Raw genomic sequence first — 14,466 nt, 5'->3', positions numbered from 1 at the left:
TCTCTCTCTCTATATATATATACATATATATATGAAAATTGAGATATATATGTAAAAAAAAACTAAGGGATATTTTTGTAATTTTAGTTGAAGCTATTTTTTCTCTTTATGTGGGTATGTTTAGACATTAGCGATTTATTCGAATGGACTGGGCAGTTGAATAATAATAATTATTATGATTATAATAATAATAAATTTCCAATAAATTCACTGAACCATAGCTTTCTTTATACAAATCTTTATAAAGAAAAACAAAACCTTTTTCCAAACAGACAAAACTACCAAAGTTTAAATCGAATTAAACATGAACGGCCTAAGATGCTGCGTTATTAGGTTGTCTGAAACACAAAAATGTCCTAACCAATGTAATAATAACACGTGTTAGTTAGTTTTAATAATGTGATTTATTAAATTAGTTAGGTTGGAAGACACATCATCATGACAAGTCATTGTGAGAGTACTCAAAATATGCTTGATTGATTGTAAACTACTACGAAAGTCATTGGTATTTGTAATGCAACAGATAGCTACGAGGCTGCCCTAAAAGTCAGGCACGAGATGTAACGTCCAATAAAATACATATGAGGTAATTGCAGAAAATAATGTTATTTATATTAACAATGACCTTCGTAGACTGAAGTCAATTTTGATAAGGCTGGTTAGTCAAGTAAGTAATAAATACGTACAAAAATATGTATATATTCTACTCAAATGTCAGAGTTTGAAAAATGAATAATTAATTTTTATTTATTTAAAAATTCCAATTGGTTTCACATGATTATTAAAAATATATTTTTTTTTTTTGTATTTCTTTTAATGTAGTAATTTATTGAATAAGTAGTGACAATTAGCAATATATTTTCAATGAACAGTATTGAGATTAAATGGACAGCCAAACATTCATTCAAAGCTGCAGGCTAATTATTGAGAATATTAATTGGAAACTAAACCGACCATGATAGGGACCCAATAATTTAAAATAATAGTAAAAAGGCCACTGGGGGAGGCCACGTAATCATGAACACGACATCATTATGCAATTTCCAAATAAATTAATCGATTAATCAAATTTAATTACATGTTTTTTGCGTTTAATTATTTGTCGTTTACACAAAGCATGAGTTTTGACTCGATGACGTGACCCATTTGTTTGGGGTTTTGTGCCCCCAAAACATTGGTGTTTTGTTTAAATTTAAAAAACCCATCTGGTTTTTTATTTGTGGGCCCCGGTTTATTTGCGGTTGGATCGTGTTCTTAAACACCGAACCGTCGTTAATAAATAAATAAATAAATAATGGAAAAAAGGTTTCCAAGCATCATCAACCATGTCCTTTTCTTTTTATTTTATGTAAAGTTGGTTTGCCGAACTCGAACTCTAAAAAAAGAAAAAATTAAAAATGGTGTGCCAAATTGTATTTATTTATTTATTTATTATAAATAATATAATATTATAGATGTACGTTGAAAATTTTTATCAATTACATTTAAGATAATCAGTGATTCTGAACTGCAAAAAAAAATCAGATTTCTGATGTGGAAACGGTCAAAGCAAATCTTTGACGACAAAATTGAACTTGGATGCTGACGTGGCGAATATTAAGCAATTTTTTCCACAGTAAAAAACGAGGGAGCGAGGTAAAAATAAAAGTTCTGGATAAGAAACCGGGAGTTACGGAAGGGGAAAACGGCTTGGCCGGTTGAAATCACGGGTTAAAAGACATGACCACGTGGCTATTTGGGAGCCCATAATATTTTAATCACACAAAGATCTGGCGGCTGTTCTGTTATTCCCCACACTAGTCTGCATGGAGACGCCTGTTGCCAATATAAATCCACTGCCTCACCAACTTTACCATAACACCCCTCTTCAATTGTCTTTCAAATATTTATATCATTTTAAAAAGATTAATCAGCACTTTGAACAATTTCATTTCACTATTTAATTTATCAAATTTGTATACATGAGTTAAAATTTATCAACATAAGTATAATTTGGTTTAAAATTTAAAATAAAGGATAATAGGATTTTTTTTTGAAAGAAAAATATGAGTTGCCATTTGATATTCATAATTTTTTTAGTTTAATAATATATTGGTGGAATTTAAAACATTTAATATTTAGATAAAAATGGAATGATCCTCCATGATATCAATAATAATCAAATAGAGTTTGAGCGAGATTTTATTGAATTAAAATGGAAAATTGTTATAAAGGACAGATAGGTCAATTCGCCTAATTTATTACAGATCTGCTAACCGACAAATTCGATGGTCGGCAAGGCAATTGTCGGCCAGTGAGCTAATGGGGACAGTGGATAATTTTTTTTTTCTTTTTTTTTTTCTGCACATAAATTCAACTTTCTAAATAATTAAAAGAAGGCCATACCATAAATTCAAGTCCTGCTCTGACAGACATTTGTCATTTTTTTATATTTTTTATTATCGATTTGCTTCACATTTTTTGGTCCAAAAAAAAAAAAAATATTTATTTATTTATATTAAAATTTGAATTCGAATTAATTTAATTTAAGATTGATACAAAGATTTCAAAAATATTTATATATATGATTTATTTATTAGTTATTTATTTATAAATGTTTTAAGGAAAAAATGGCTAAAAAATAGAGCCATTAGGCAGAGGTATAGTCGTAATAAATTGTTATATTTTTTAAGGATTGTTTTTGCTTTTTCAACCGTCTTCCCATTGGGAAAAAAAAAAAAAAAAAAAAACAAAAAACATAAATCGTCTTTTCCTCTCCGTTCCGAGAAATCTGCTTATCTATTTTAAACATTTATTTATTTATTTTTATTATATTATTTAGAAAAGAGTATCTGTTCTTGCGCGGGGACAGAGATGATTAATGGATCGAAAATGTGCTGAGCATAGGTAGCCTCTGATTCTGTTTGTTTCCTGAGACAATTTGTGAATTTTATGAAGCCTCCTTGGTTGGCTCTGTTTTTTCTGGTACGTTTCCTCTGTTTCAAATCTGTTTTTCATTACTCTCCACCACCTGATTCTCCCATTCTCTTACCTTTCATTCTCGGTTCTTTTTCTTTTCGATTATCGAATTCGTTCCGTTCATTTTGGCGAAGATTTGAGCTTCATCGTGGTTTGCTTGCTGTGTATTGGTTCATATAACATAGGTTTGGATTTGATTTGATTTGATTTGATTTGACTTGATTTTCTACATGTTTGTTGTTTTGAATGCTTTTATGCAATGGTTGTTGTTGTTTCGGCAAGATCTTCTCTCAGGAAGTCGTTTTTCGAATTTCTTGTATGTAGATATTCATTTTTTTTCCGTTTCTGAGGCTTGTACTCCTCGGCAATACGTATCTATCTCTGTATATTCCGTCTGTGAACCTTCAATTCGAGCTTATTGAAGATATGTTTAAATCAGAGTCCATTGTCTTTTATCGCGGTCTCTCAATTTTTGTCTCCTTTGGTAATTGATAAAATGTCTAAATCAGTCGGCGTTTCCCTAATCATTCGTCGTTAGATGGATAATTGAGTTGCTATTTACCCTGTGTCTTTTTGTTATTCTCGTTCTATTCTCAGATTAGTGTTCTGTGAATCTCGTTCTCGCACCGTAGTATAGGACAATTTTTACGCGCCACCAATTCTTATAAGTAGTCTTTTGTGGCGTCTCAATTTCAATTATTAATAAGGTTTAGGTTGACTCATAGGCTCTCTAATTTGCTTGTGAATAGAAGTAAAGGAGGCTTATGTTAGCTATAGCAATAATGGTTTGCTTTTATAATCATTTTTCTTTTCTTTTGTGTCTGTTAGCTGTAAAGAATTTCGTTGCCTTCTCTAAAAATTGTTTTATAATTATCTTGCAACGCAGATGACATAACCTTTTAGTATAGGATTTAACGGTGAGCTTGAACAATGGATATTACGGAGGTTGAGGAAAGTCTATTTGCAGCACGTGATGCCAAGGTATGTGGAATGGATTAAATTGAAGTCGTATTGTGTTCAAAAGTCTTTAAACTCTTGAACCCTCCTACATCCTGACTGGCGTGATTTTATCTTCTGTTCTGTTTTCACGAATTATCTTTATCGTTTTGTTAACCTTGAGTGGTGTGGGGTTTCATAAATACTTTGTAAGGAATCAGGAATAATTGAGTGTAATTGTACTGTGGTTTGGCTGGTTCGATTTGGTTTTGGTTGAATATTTAGTTACATGTAAATTCTGTCGTATGTGTTGGGTTCAAGATGATCTGAAATTTCTTGCACCATTTTCTACGTTCACAACAAATTTGGCCTTCAAGAAGTGTGATCAGACGACTAAGGGGTAAAAAGTTCGGTATTTTGTAGAATGATTTTTCAAGTTAGTCATTTTGGCTTGCTCTTGTTAGAAGTTAATGCTTCAATCAATATTGATAATATGGCACAGGGTAAGTAATCTAGTTTCATCCTTTGTTTTAGCTACATGGAGGAATGTGCAAGGCTCTCTCTTCAATATATTGTAAAGCATCATCAATTTTCCCTTCATTGGAAGAAGCACGACCTCGGAGCAAATCTGGTATCCAGGCGTTATGCTCGTTGCATGTGGCACTGGAAAAAGCCAAAAATACTCTCCTACATTGTACAGAGAGCAGCAAACTTTACTTGGTTAGTACAACGATTGTATCCCTTAAATTTTTCCTAATCAGTGTAGCTGGCTCTATGGGGGTTTTAGGGCCATTAGCGTCATACAGAAGCACTAATTTTTAACCCGATGGTGATGAAGTAGTCATGGAGCTTTTCTGTTACTACTTCGGTTCTTAACATCTTTTTTGCATGTTGTAGGCTATAACTGGGGACTCTGTCCTGTTGAAGTTTAAGAAGGTAAAATGTGCTCTACAGGATAGCCTTCAACGTGTTGAAGATATTGTTCCACAGTCAATTGGCCATCAGGTACCATAATCTTTGGTAAATCTTATTAGTAATTACTGCTTGAATATTGTGCTGTGTTGACACCCTTTTCATTTGTATGTCAGGTTCAGGAGATTATAAAGGAACTGGACAGTACTCAATTTTTCCTAGACCCTTTGGAGAAGCAAGTTGGTGAGGACATTATTTTATTGCTCCAACGAGGACGAACATTTAGCAACACTGTTGACAACAATGAGCTTGAGACTTTTCACCAAGCTGCTATAAAACTTGGAATAAACTCCTCTAGATCAGCTCTTGCAGAGAGAAGAGCACTAAAGAAACTAATAGATCGGTCTCGCACTGAAGAGGACAAGAGGAAGGAATCAATTGTAGCGTATCTTTTGCATCTCATGAGGAAGTACTCCAAGTTATTTAGAAGCGAGGTATCTGATGACAATGATTCACAGGGTTCTGGACCCTGTTCACCCACTGTTCAGAGCTCTCTCGAGGACAGTGGAACTGGTGGAAATGGACATGCCTTTGAAAGGCAGCTAACAAAGCTTGGTACTTTTAACATGAAGCCAACAAATCTCAGATTGGAGCAGATTCCCCTTCCACCTGATGAGTTGAGGTGTCCTATATCATTGCAGCTTATGTATGATCCGGTCATAATTGCTTCCGGGCAAACATATGAAAGGATTTGCATAGAGAAGTGGTTAAGTGATGGGCATAACACCTGCCCAAAAACTCAACAGAAACTTTCTCATTTTTCATTGACGCCAAATTACTGTGTTAAGGGCCTGATTGCAAACTGGTGTGAACAGAATGGAGTTCCTGCTCCTGATGGGCCTCCAGATAGTCTTGACCTCAATTACTGGAGGCTATCTGAATCAGTGTCTCTAAATTCGTCACCTGTGGACACAGTTGGTTCTTGTAAGTTGAAAGATGCTCAATTTGTTCTGGTTGAAGAAAAGGGTACAACCGAGGAGATCGAAGAAAATGTAGTGGATGACAACTCTGCTGAAGACCAGGAGTCCGTCACAAATATGCTTATTAGATACGAACAGTATTTGAAAGTTTTGAATGAAGAAGCTGACTTGAGGAAAAAGTTGGAAGTTGTGGAGCAAATAAGACTGTTGCTCAAGGATGATGACGAGGCGAGGATTCTTATGGGAGCTAATGGATTTGTCCAGGGACTGCTACGCTACTTGGAGAGAGCTGTGCAAGAACAAGATGTTAAGGCTCAGGAAAGTGCAGCAATGGCTCTTTTCAACCTTGCAGTCAACAACGACAGGTTTGTAGCCTTCCCAATCCTTTTGCCTCAATTACAGTCTATTTTTCTTTGCTATATATTACACAGCATATCAATTGTTTGTAAGGTGTCATGTATGTGAAGTAGTACACTGTTTTTCACTTTTGCTTCTTTTATTTAGCAATAAGTCCCTTCACATTTCGAGCTCCGATAACTCTTAACTAAACTATGTGAACAATTAAAAAATCAAGCAGTTCAATACGCAAAAAGGTGTGCAACATTTTAGTTCTCCAAAACCTTCCTCGATTTAGAAAATGCGTACAACTAGATAGATTTTACATCATTTACCAGTTCTGACTTGAATGAAAGGAATAGGAGTTGGGTATTGAAATGCTTCAGATTGTTCAATGAAAGAAATAGACCGTTTAACTGTTTTCTTTTATCCTTAAGAGTTGAAAAAAGTTCCTTTTATTAATTGGATAACAGTAATGCTAATTATTGAAGTTATGTACTCTATGTATCTTTATTCAGACCTACATTTTTGTCGTAAAATGTGTTTATTTTTTATTTTTTGCAAATGCATTCCTTTTGATCTAAAATTATAGTGTATTATATATATGATGTCGGGAAGCATATTTTCTCAGGAACAAGGAAATAATGCTGGCAGAAGGTGTGATTTCATTGTTGGAAGAAATGATTATGAACCCAGATTGCCACGGATCTGCAACGGCCCTTTATCTCAATGTTTCCTGTCTGGAAGAAGCCAAATCTATTATCGGCTCAAGTTGTGCAGTCCCGTTCTTGACTCAACTCCTCCACACTGATACTGAAACACTATGCAAACTTGATGCACTTCACACACTTTACAATCTCTCAACCGTGCCCTCCAATATTCCCAACCTGATTTCTTCTGGAATCATCAGGGGACTTCAATCCCTTCTTGCTGCCCCTCTTGGTCGAACATGGACCGAAAAGTGCATAGCTATCTCCATAAATTTGGCTTCAGATGAATCAGGTATAGATCAAATGGCATCTACTCCAGAACTCATCAGTGGGTTGGCAGCAATATTAGACAATGGCAAATCCATTGAGCAGGAACAAGCAGTTGCTTGTCTCTTGATTCTTTGCAACGGGAGTGAGAGGTGCAGTGAGATGGTCCTACAGGAAGGCGTAATTCCCGGGCTGGTGTCGATATCTGTGAATGGGACAGCAAGAGGCAAAGAGAAGGCTCAAAAGCTTCTGATGTTGTTCAGGGTGCAACGACAACAGGAGCCACCAACACCAACACGAACAGCGACCCCAACACCATCACCAACAGCGACCCCAACACCGTCACCGTCACCAACACCGATACGGACACCGACACCGACACGAACACCGGCACCAACACGGAAACCATCACTGAAACTGACGAAGCGATCGGAGAGTAGCGGGACATCCATGCCTGTGGCGGAATCAAAGCCACTGTGCAAGACAATTTCAAGAAAAAAATCAATAAGAGCTTTCAGCTTTTTATGGAAAACCAAAGGCTGTTCAGTGTACCAATGATAAGAAGCTCATTGGTGTTGTAAATTTAAGTTGATTTTTTTTTTCTTTTGGGTTTTCATTTAATCTGAAAGATGAGATGTACATGCAACCTGTAATTAATTCATGGAGTTTTGGCTTCTAATTCCCCAACTCATTTGTGATAGACTTCATCTTTGATACTGTTACTTTTAAAGTTTTAATTGGACCAAAGGTAACTCCAGTAATGTCCCATTTTCAGTTATCCCATTTTTTTAATCTATAAATTTAAGTTTTTATTTTATAAACGGTTCGATTTTCACATCAAGCCCGTCTAGCTCAGTTGGTAGAGCGCAAGGCTCTTAACCTTGTGGTCGTGGGTTCGAGCCCCACGGTGGGCGCATTTTTTGTGTTTTTTTCTTTGAGTTTAAACAACTAAAGTATTCAACAGCCACGGTGGGCCCACTTTTTGTCTTTTTTGTTTGTGATTAATATTTTTATTATTATTATTAATATGAATAAATTTAGAGGTTAAATTGATATTAACATTTGTCTGGAGTTTCAGTTAAAAATTCACGAAGTTTAGGAATAACAATTGCATTTTAGCCAATAATGTATTATAATCCAAAATCCTATATACATAAAAACTTGTATAAAAATAAACAGACCATAAGAATCACTGAAGTCAAATTCTAATATGCTCAATGATAACAAACAAAATAACTTAATTATGTATCAAGATTCAAGTTCTTTCAAAACTTGTGTTTAAAAAATAAATAAAAAATATACAGACCACAAACAATTTCATATGTACAGCATATACACAAAAGATGATACAACACTTACAAATCCCAGTTCTGCAAAAATGGTCAGATTGTTGTGATATGTTCAAAGAAATGAAGCTGAACGTGTCATCAAGTTTCCTTTCGGCTTTCCGGTTGGTTTCATCAGCCAACTTGTCTCGAACAATTCCAAGATATCATCTTCCTTTTGTATGCTTCCATGGCTTCCCTCTTCTTCTTCTTCATCTTCACAGTCCTTTACCTCTTCTTTTTTACTCTTCATCCCTTCATTTCCTTCTGCTTTTTCCATTTTTGCTTTCCCACTCTCGCTGCCTTCCACTTTTTTGGTACTGCCCTTCTCCTTGTTTCCAAATTCTTCTTTACCTTCCATGGCTCTGTTGTAAGTGCCTTTGCAATCATCTTCCTTCCCTTCCCTTCCCATTTTCACAACTTCTTTACTACTGCCGTTCATGGCACCTTGTTGTGTTTCACAAACACACGAGAGGGTTCCTTCGGATTTAACTGCTGATTCGGATCCATTACGACTCTTATTGTAGTTCATATCAACCAAAATTTCCTTCTCTCTAGTACCATCTCTCCCCAAGTTCATTAAAATGGTTATCATGTACTCCAGCAAAGTTATGGCGTGGGTCACTGCCCACTCTAGGAACAGCACCTGGTTGAAGCAGGGTAACTTGTCAACAGCATCAGCAAATTTTCCAGGAAAAGTTTCAACCATATGAAGAACATCGTCGATCTTATCAAAAACGAGTCTGGAAGGAGGAAACACCTGCTCCACAAAGTTTGAAATTGCCAATAGTCGATCATCAATGAAGGAGAGGAATAATGACCACTGATATTGCAGGACAAGAATCAAAGGCTTCACAAGCTTGGTTATTTGGACCATTTTTCTTGTTGTCGAGCCCAACCATCCATCAAGATTCTGGGCTCTTGAGAAGATGCCGTGGGCTATGGCCAGAAAAGAAACGCTACAGGTGTGTAGTGGACGTCGTGGAGAACTCATCCTGTAGATTAAAAAAAACACAACAAAAATTTGCACAAGATCCACGAGAATAATGAACCACATAGATTAATGTCAAATTATTTGTTAGAAAGAGTGTTCGATAGTGTCTTCAAATCCTGGAGACTCCGCTATTTTCAAACTAATTTCACTCTCATGTATTTTCTTTTGTTTGTTTGCGTAATCACAATCTGTTCGCTATGCAAAAGGGAACGCATTGCTTGGGAAGCAAATTCGAAAATAATTCTCGTTTTTATTAATCATCAGTTCATCAACAATTCAGTTTTTTATACTTATATCTGGAAAGGTGTTGATTGATATTTCTTGGAGAGTCAAGAAAAAAAAAATGTTCCACAAAAGCAAACAAATGTGCTGGTTTTGCTAACAATAAACGCCGCATTAGATGATTCGTTTGGTAAGCCCCAAATCTCAGCCATCGAGACTAAAAGACAAGGGAATTTTCTCAATTTAATCATTTCTGCGAAATTAATTCGCAGATGCTACCAAATTGTACTTCAAACAAAATAAAAAGTATCAGAGAATTATCACAGAGAGATGGAACCTTTCATCGATCCATTACTTCAAAAAAGTCGCAAACAAGATGATAATTCGCATTTGAAGTTCAAGATTTCTTACCTTTGAGTTGTGGAAAGCTCCGCTGAATTCATCAATCACCTCGGAAATCTCCAAGAGTAAATCGCAATAAAAGACCGATCAACAGTTCCTCGGACTCACTTCGAATCGAATGGAGAGAGAGAGAGAGAGGAATTAAAAATCGAATTCGAAAGTATTCATATGCTTACCAAAAGAGTGTTCAATGGCGGGAGAGTTTCGTGGGTCGCCAACAGAGGAAAATTCAACGGATGCAAATGCGGGTTCCTGTAACCTGAATTTGCAACCAAGAACTGCAAGAAACGCTTATGGCGACCAAATGAAATGGCGGATTCACCATTTAAGCAGAAGAAACCGTTTCCTTACGAATTTCTCTCTTCTTCGCGCACTCATCTCTCTTCAATGGTTTTTTCCTCTCTCACCACTCAAACCAGAAAATAATAATTAAAAAAAAGGGTTGAAACTGAATGAGATTGACATTCTATTTGTAAATAAAATGGAATATATATATATATATATATTCTTTTTCTTTCCTATCTTCCATTTTTCTGCTAAGCTGTTATTTTCATGCTAAAAAAAAAAAAATGTTTTTCTCAATCATTACAGATTAAATTATAAATTTGACTCAAATTAAAAAATTAATATTTGAAAAGGTTTGGAACTTTATAAAGATTTAATTCCAACCATATGAACTATTTATAAAGATTTTAGTGAATTAAAATAACAAAAATTTAAATTTAAAATTTTAAAGCTGAATCAAATTATCAGTTTAATCGTTTATTTTCCTCGCTTGAATACTCAGATCACACCTGTTGTAAGACACAGGACACACACAAAGAATATAGCATTTCAAAGATTTGAATGAATGAAGCCATCATTCCATATTGCACAAAGACTCTTTCAAAATGGAAAATACAAAAAAAAAAAAAAAATCTCAAGAACTAAGGCTACCAAATAAGATGTAACTCCTATGATTCATGATATAAGACAAAGATCACAATAAAAGCAATTCGAACTCCAAAAAGTGTAGACAGACCAATGATCAGAGTTCTCCAACAGTACAAAATATGACTTGGTACTCATTAAGATCTTGTTCATCCCTTCTTCATAATCTCCAATTCTCCATAAATAAAATCCAACACTACAAAACTCAATTGCATTGTAAATCATTAATTTTAAACGTTTAAAAACAATGCTAAACTAGTGAAAGAAAATGCAGACTAAAGAGCAGTTCAAGCTCCAAGCGTAAATAGACCAATATTCAGAGTCTTCGGATTCTAACAAATGCAAACCAAAGTAAAGAAACACAGAGCATAAGAATTACCCAAACGTATCAACGCCTGTCTGTTTTTCCAGTAGAACGCTTTCCTGAATACAAGTGTTTTGGTTTCAATGTTGGGATTACTCTATCTGCCTCACCACGACGAGCATTCTTATTCCTCTTCTTCACTGATTTCTTTGCAATCTTTAATGCCTTCACCTTTTGGACTGAGTCCTTGAAACCATCGCCAGGGACAACCTCACTTGGTGGCCGAGACATAGACCTCGATCTTGATAAGGATCTGGACCTCATACGCAGCTTCTTATTTGGCGTTTCTTCATCCACATCCATAGCAGAAGAGCCGTCGGTATCTCCCCTGTCAGGAGATCTCTCCCTCTTACGCCCTCGTGACTTACTACGTGCACGGTTAATTGCCATACTTGGATCCAGACCCAAAACTGATAGCTGTCTCCCCATTCTCCCTGTTGTGTATTTCCGATCTTTATCAAACTTCCTTGGTACAGTGGGTCGGCTTTCTGCAGTGCTCTTCTTGATCCTATGCTGTTGAATAAGCACACTTTTCTTTCTCCTGATTTCAGCTAAAGCTTCTTTTTCCTCAGGAGTCAATTCAGCACCGTCCATCTCAAAATCGTCCTCCGGTTCCTCTACTTGTCTGTGCCCTTCTTCCCTTTCCAACTCTTCAAGTCTAAATAAAATATCAGGATCAATGAAGTCAGAAACATTGTGCCCATCTAGAATTTCAGGTATGATGTCTTCTTTCCATTCATCATTGGCTAATATATAATTCTTCTTCAAACTGGCAGAATAGACACCAGCACCACCATTCTCATCTTCCAAATCCTTCTCAGTTTTCTTAACATGCTTTTCTGCAGCTTCTTTAGCCCTAGCTTCCAACACTGCCTCCGGTATGCAAGGTGGTCTTTCTTTCTGGTCCCGAGGTTTCGGCATTGCTACATGAAACCGATTCAAGCAATCATTTATCCTTTTGGATTTCATCTTCAATTCTACCCTCTGATTTAACAACCTCTCGCAGGCAGCATTCTTGACAGAAATGACACCTTCCTCTGTCAAAGTGCTCATAGTAAGCAACACCCCCCCTTCACCTGCAGAATCATCCCCTTCACCCATCACAGTTTTCATAGCTTCAGCCTTCATTTCCTGGACCAACTTCTTGTCTTCCTCTGATATACCATCCAGTGGCTGCAAATCAGTTTTGTTGCAGACTATAATCAATGGTTTGTTCATAAACAGAGACTTTATACTGTGAAAGAGAGCTGCCTGCTGAGCAATTGTATAACCACAGGACCCCGATATGTCAAGAAAAAATAAAACAGCAGCTCTCAAATGAGCCAAAGCAGTAATACTACACATCTCAATAATGTTACGGTCTTCAAATGGCCGATCCAAAATTCCTGGTGTGTCAATCACTTGGTACCTCAAGTACTTATAGTCAGTGTGACCCACAAAGAGCGACTTTGTTGTGAATGCATAGGGTTGAACGTCGACGTCAGCTCTAGTAATCTTGTTAATAAATGAGCTCTTACCAACATTAGGGTACCCACAAATCAAAATTGTTCTGGTATTCGGGTCAATTGATGGAAGTCTTGCCATGTGCTGTCTAATCTGCTCTAAGTAAGCCAAACTAGGCCCAATTCTCTTGATCACAGTACACATCCTTCCAAGAGCAGCAACCTTCAGACACTTGCAACGGTAGAGTGAATCCCCATATTTTAACAATTTCACATAGTCCTTAGCAATCTTACTTATGAGGTTCCTTGCAGTGTTAATCTGACCAAGAGCAAGCTTATAATGATCTTTATTGTACAGAACGTGTAGGAGATCGCCATAAAAAGGATGAATATCATCCAGCCGAGGGAATTCATCGATGATGGTAGAGAGCTTTTCATGGAAGTTCGTCTGCGTATATTTTACTTTCCTCATATAAAACTGTCGCAAACGAGCTATGGCATAACCCTTGTGGACAACTGTGGGCGTTTGTCTCTGGGTACGAGAGAGAATAATATCAATAAAATCCTTTCCATTAGGCACCACGGTAATCTTCTTGAAGTTGTACTGCACCATTTTCTACCCTGAAACAAGCAGTTGTTTGCCTCAAGTTGAAAAAGTAGTTCTCGTGTATTAAAAATAAATAAAATAGTGTATAAATTAAAATAATAATAATGATAATAAATAATAATATGGCTATAGGTAAAAAGATAAAAGCCTTCAGAACTATTACTGAAACATGCCGTCTAGAAACTATAAGAAATCATGAAGATAGTTTTGAATTTGAAGTCGGTTTAGTGAGCAAAAAAACCACTATAAGGTAAGATTAGAATACTGAGATGCCAAACAGCAAGAGGAAACAGACATGTCCAACATGATGAAAAGTGCACAACGCAAGATCAAAATACTTACGCCAGAAAATTCAGATTTATGACCCCTTTCGCACCTTTAACACCCTCTTTAATCTTATCTCTAGAATTATGAGTTTTCGTGACCCCTGGGTTGGATAAATTTTAAGCAAATCAAAATATGTCATAAAACAGGAGATGCGAGCCTGATTGAATTTTCGTAATAGAAACTTGGAAAAAAGAATAAAAAGCACCATAATAAACAGCTTAAATTATCTACGAAGAACGGAGCTTTCAGGTAAAACTAGTTACATTCCCGAGATTCCTATACCCGCGACGCAATCGATTTGTGAGCTAATCGCACACATAATCGTAGAGGCAGAAGAGAAACACAGAATCATACTCCAAAGACAAACAACAAACCTAGGTTTTTATTTTCCTTCTCGATTGATGGTTCAGAAAACTCAAATGGTAGATTTTGATATCCTTCCCTGCAAACACAACAGAATGAACCCGAAAAGTACGAGAAATCAGATAAAAACAGCGAGAAAGCTAGGGATTGAGGAATTTCTTTGTCGAATGAGAGTTGGTTCAGAGATTTCTAGAGAGTGAAGAAGGGAAGAATAGCTAGCTGCATTCGGCCTTCGAAGAGCCGCAGCGAAGAGGAAACAGAGAACGGCTGAAGTAGGGTTTTGAGCGCCACTTTTTTTCTGTAAGAATAACTTCATTATATATACATTTGCTAAATTGCCCTACTTTGCTTCTTCTTCTTCTTTTTTTTTTTTTTTTTTTTTTTTTTTTTT

The 14,466-nt window shown here is 36.1% G+C and overlaps 3 protein-coding genes and 1 non-coding gene across 9 annotated transcripts; 2 read left to right on the top strand and 2 right to left on the bottom strand.

Moving 5' to 3' along the window:
• Window positions 1–2,722: 2,722 nt before the first annotated feature.
• LOC111496102 (U-box domain-containing protein 6-like) lies at window positions 2,723–7,786 on the top strand. 5 transcript variants are annotated; one of them, XM_023146389.1, is made up of 6 exons: window positions 2,723–2,886; window positions 3,845–3,939; window positions 4,429–4,614; window positions 4,792–4,899; window positions 4,983–6,151; window positions 6,754–7,786. In XM_023146389.1, the coding sequence occupies exons 2-6, from the start codon at window positions 3,889–3,891 to the stop codon at window positions 7,655–7,657; spliced, it is 2,418 nt and encodes an 805-aa protein (XP_023002157.1). In that variant the 5' UTR covers window positions 2,723–2,886; window positions 3,845–3,888; the 3' UTR covers window positions 7,658–7,786. The 5 variants fall into 5 exon arrangements, with proteins under 5 accessions (XP_023002157.1, XP_023002155.1, XP_023002156.1 ...); XM_023146387.1 differs by having other exon boundaries at window positions 2,723–2,964; XM_023146388.1 differs by lacking the exon at window positions 2,723–2,886 and adding an exon at window positions 2,971–3,143.
• A 154-nt stretch (window positions 7,787–7,940) lies between these two features.
• TRNAK-CUU lies at window positions 7,941–8,013 on the top strand. Its single transcript has one exon. It is a non-coding gene; the product is annotated as a tRNA-Lys (tRNA).
• Window positions 8,014–8,319: 306 nt separating this feature from the next.
• LOC111496109 lies at window positions 8,320–10,548 on the bottom strand. The gene is made up of 3 exons (XM_023146400.1): window positions 10,219–10,548; window positions 10,052–10,099; window positions 8,320–9,419 (listed from the first exon to the last, which is right to left on the bottom strand). The coding sequence occupies exons 2-3, from the start codon at window positions 10,081–10,083 to the stop codon at window positions 8,501–8,503; spliced, it is 951 nt and encodes a 316-aa protein (XP_023002168.1). The 5' UTR covers window positions 10,084–10,099; window positions 10,219–10,548; the 3' UTR covers window positions 8,320–8,500.
• A 539-nt stretch (window positions 10,549–11,087) lies between these two features.
• On the bottom strand, window positions 11,088–14,363 carry LOC111496103 (nucleolar GTP-binding protein 1-like). Of its 2 annotated transcripts, XM_023146394.1 has the most exons (3): window positions 14,087–14,363; window positions 13,728–13,812; window positions 11,088–13,399 (listed from the first exon to the last, which is right to left on the bottom strand). In XM_023146394.1, the coding sequence occupies exon 3, from the start codon at window positions 13,389–13,391 to the stop codon at window positions 11,361–11,363; it is 2,031 nt and encodes a 676-aa protein (XP_023002162.1). In that variant the 5' UTR covers window positions 13,392–13,399; window positions 13,728–13,812; window positions 14,087–14,363; the 3' UTR covers window positions 11,088–11,360. The 2 variants fall into 2 exon arrangements, with proteins under 2 accessions (XP_023002162.1, XP_023002161.1); XM_023146393.1 differs by lacking the exon at window positions 13,728–13,812.
• Window positions 14,364–14,466: the final 103 nt, after the last annotated feature.

This window comes from Cucurbita maxima, unplaced genomic scaffold (assembly GCF_002738345.1).
Source record: "Cucurbita maxima cultivar Rimu unplaced genomic scaffold, Cmax_1.0 Cma_Scf00022, whole genome shotgun sequence".
NCBI classification, from domain to species: domain Eukaryota; kingdom Viridiplantae; phylum Streptophyta; class Magnoliopsida; order Cucurbitales; family Cucurbitaceae; genus Cucurbita; species Cucurbita maxima.
This window is presented reverse-complemented; position numbering and strand designations above follow the sequence as displayed.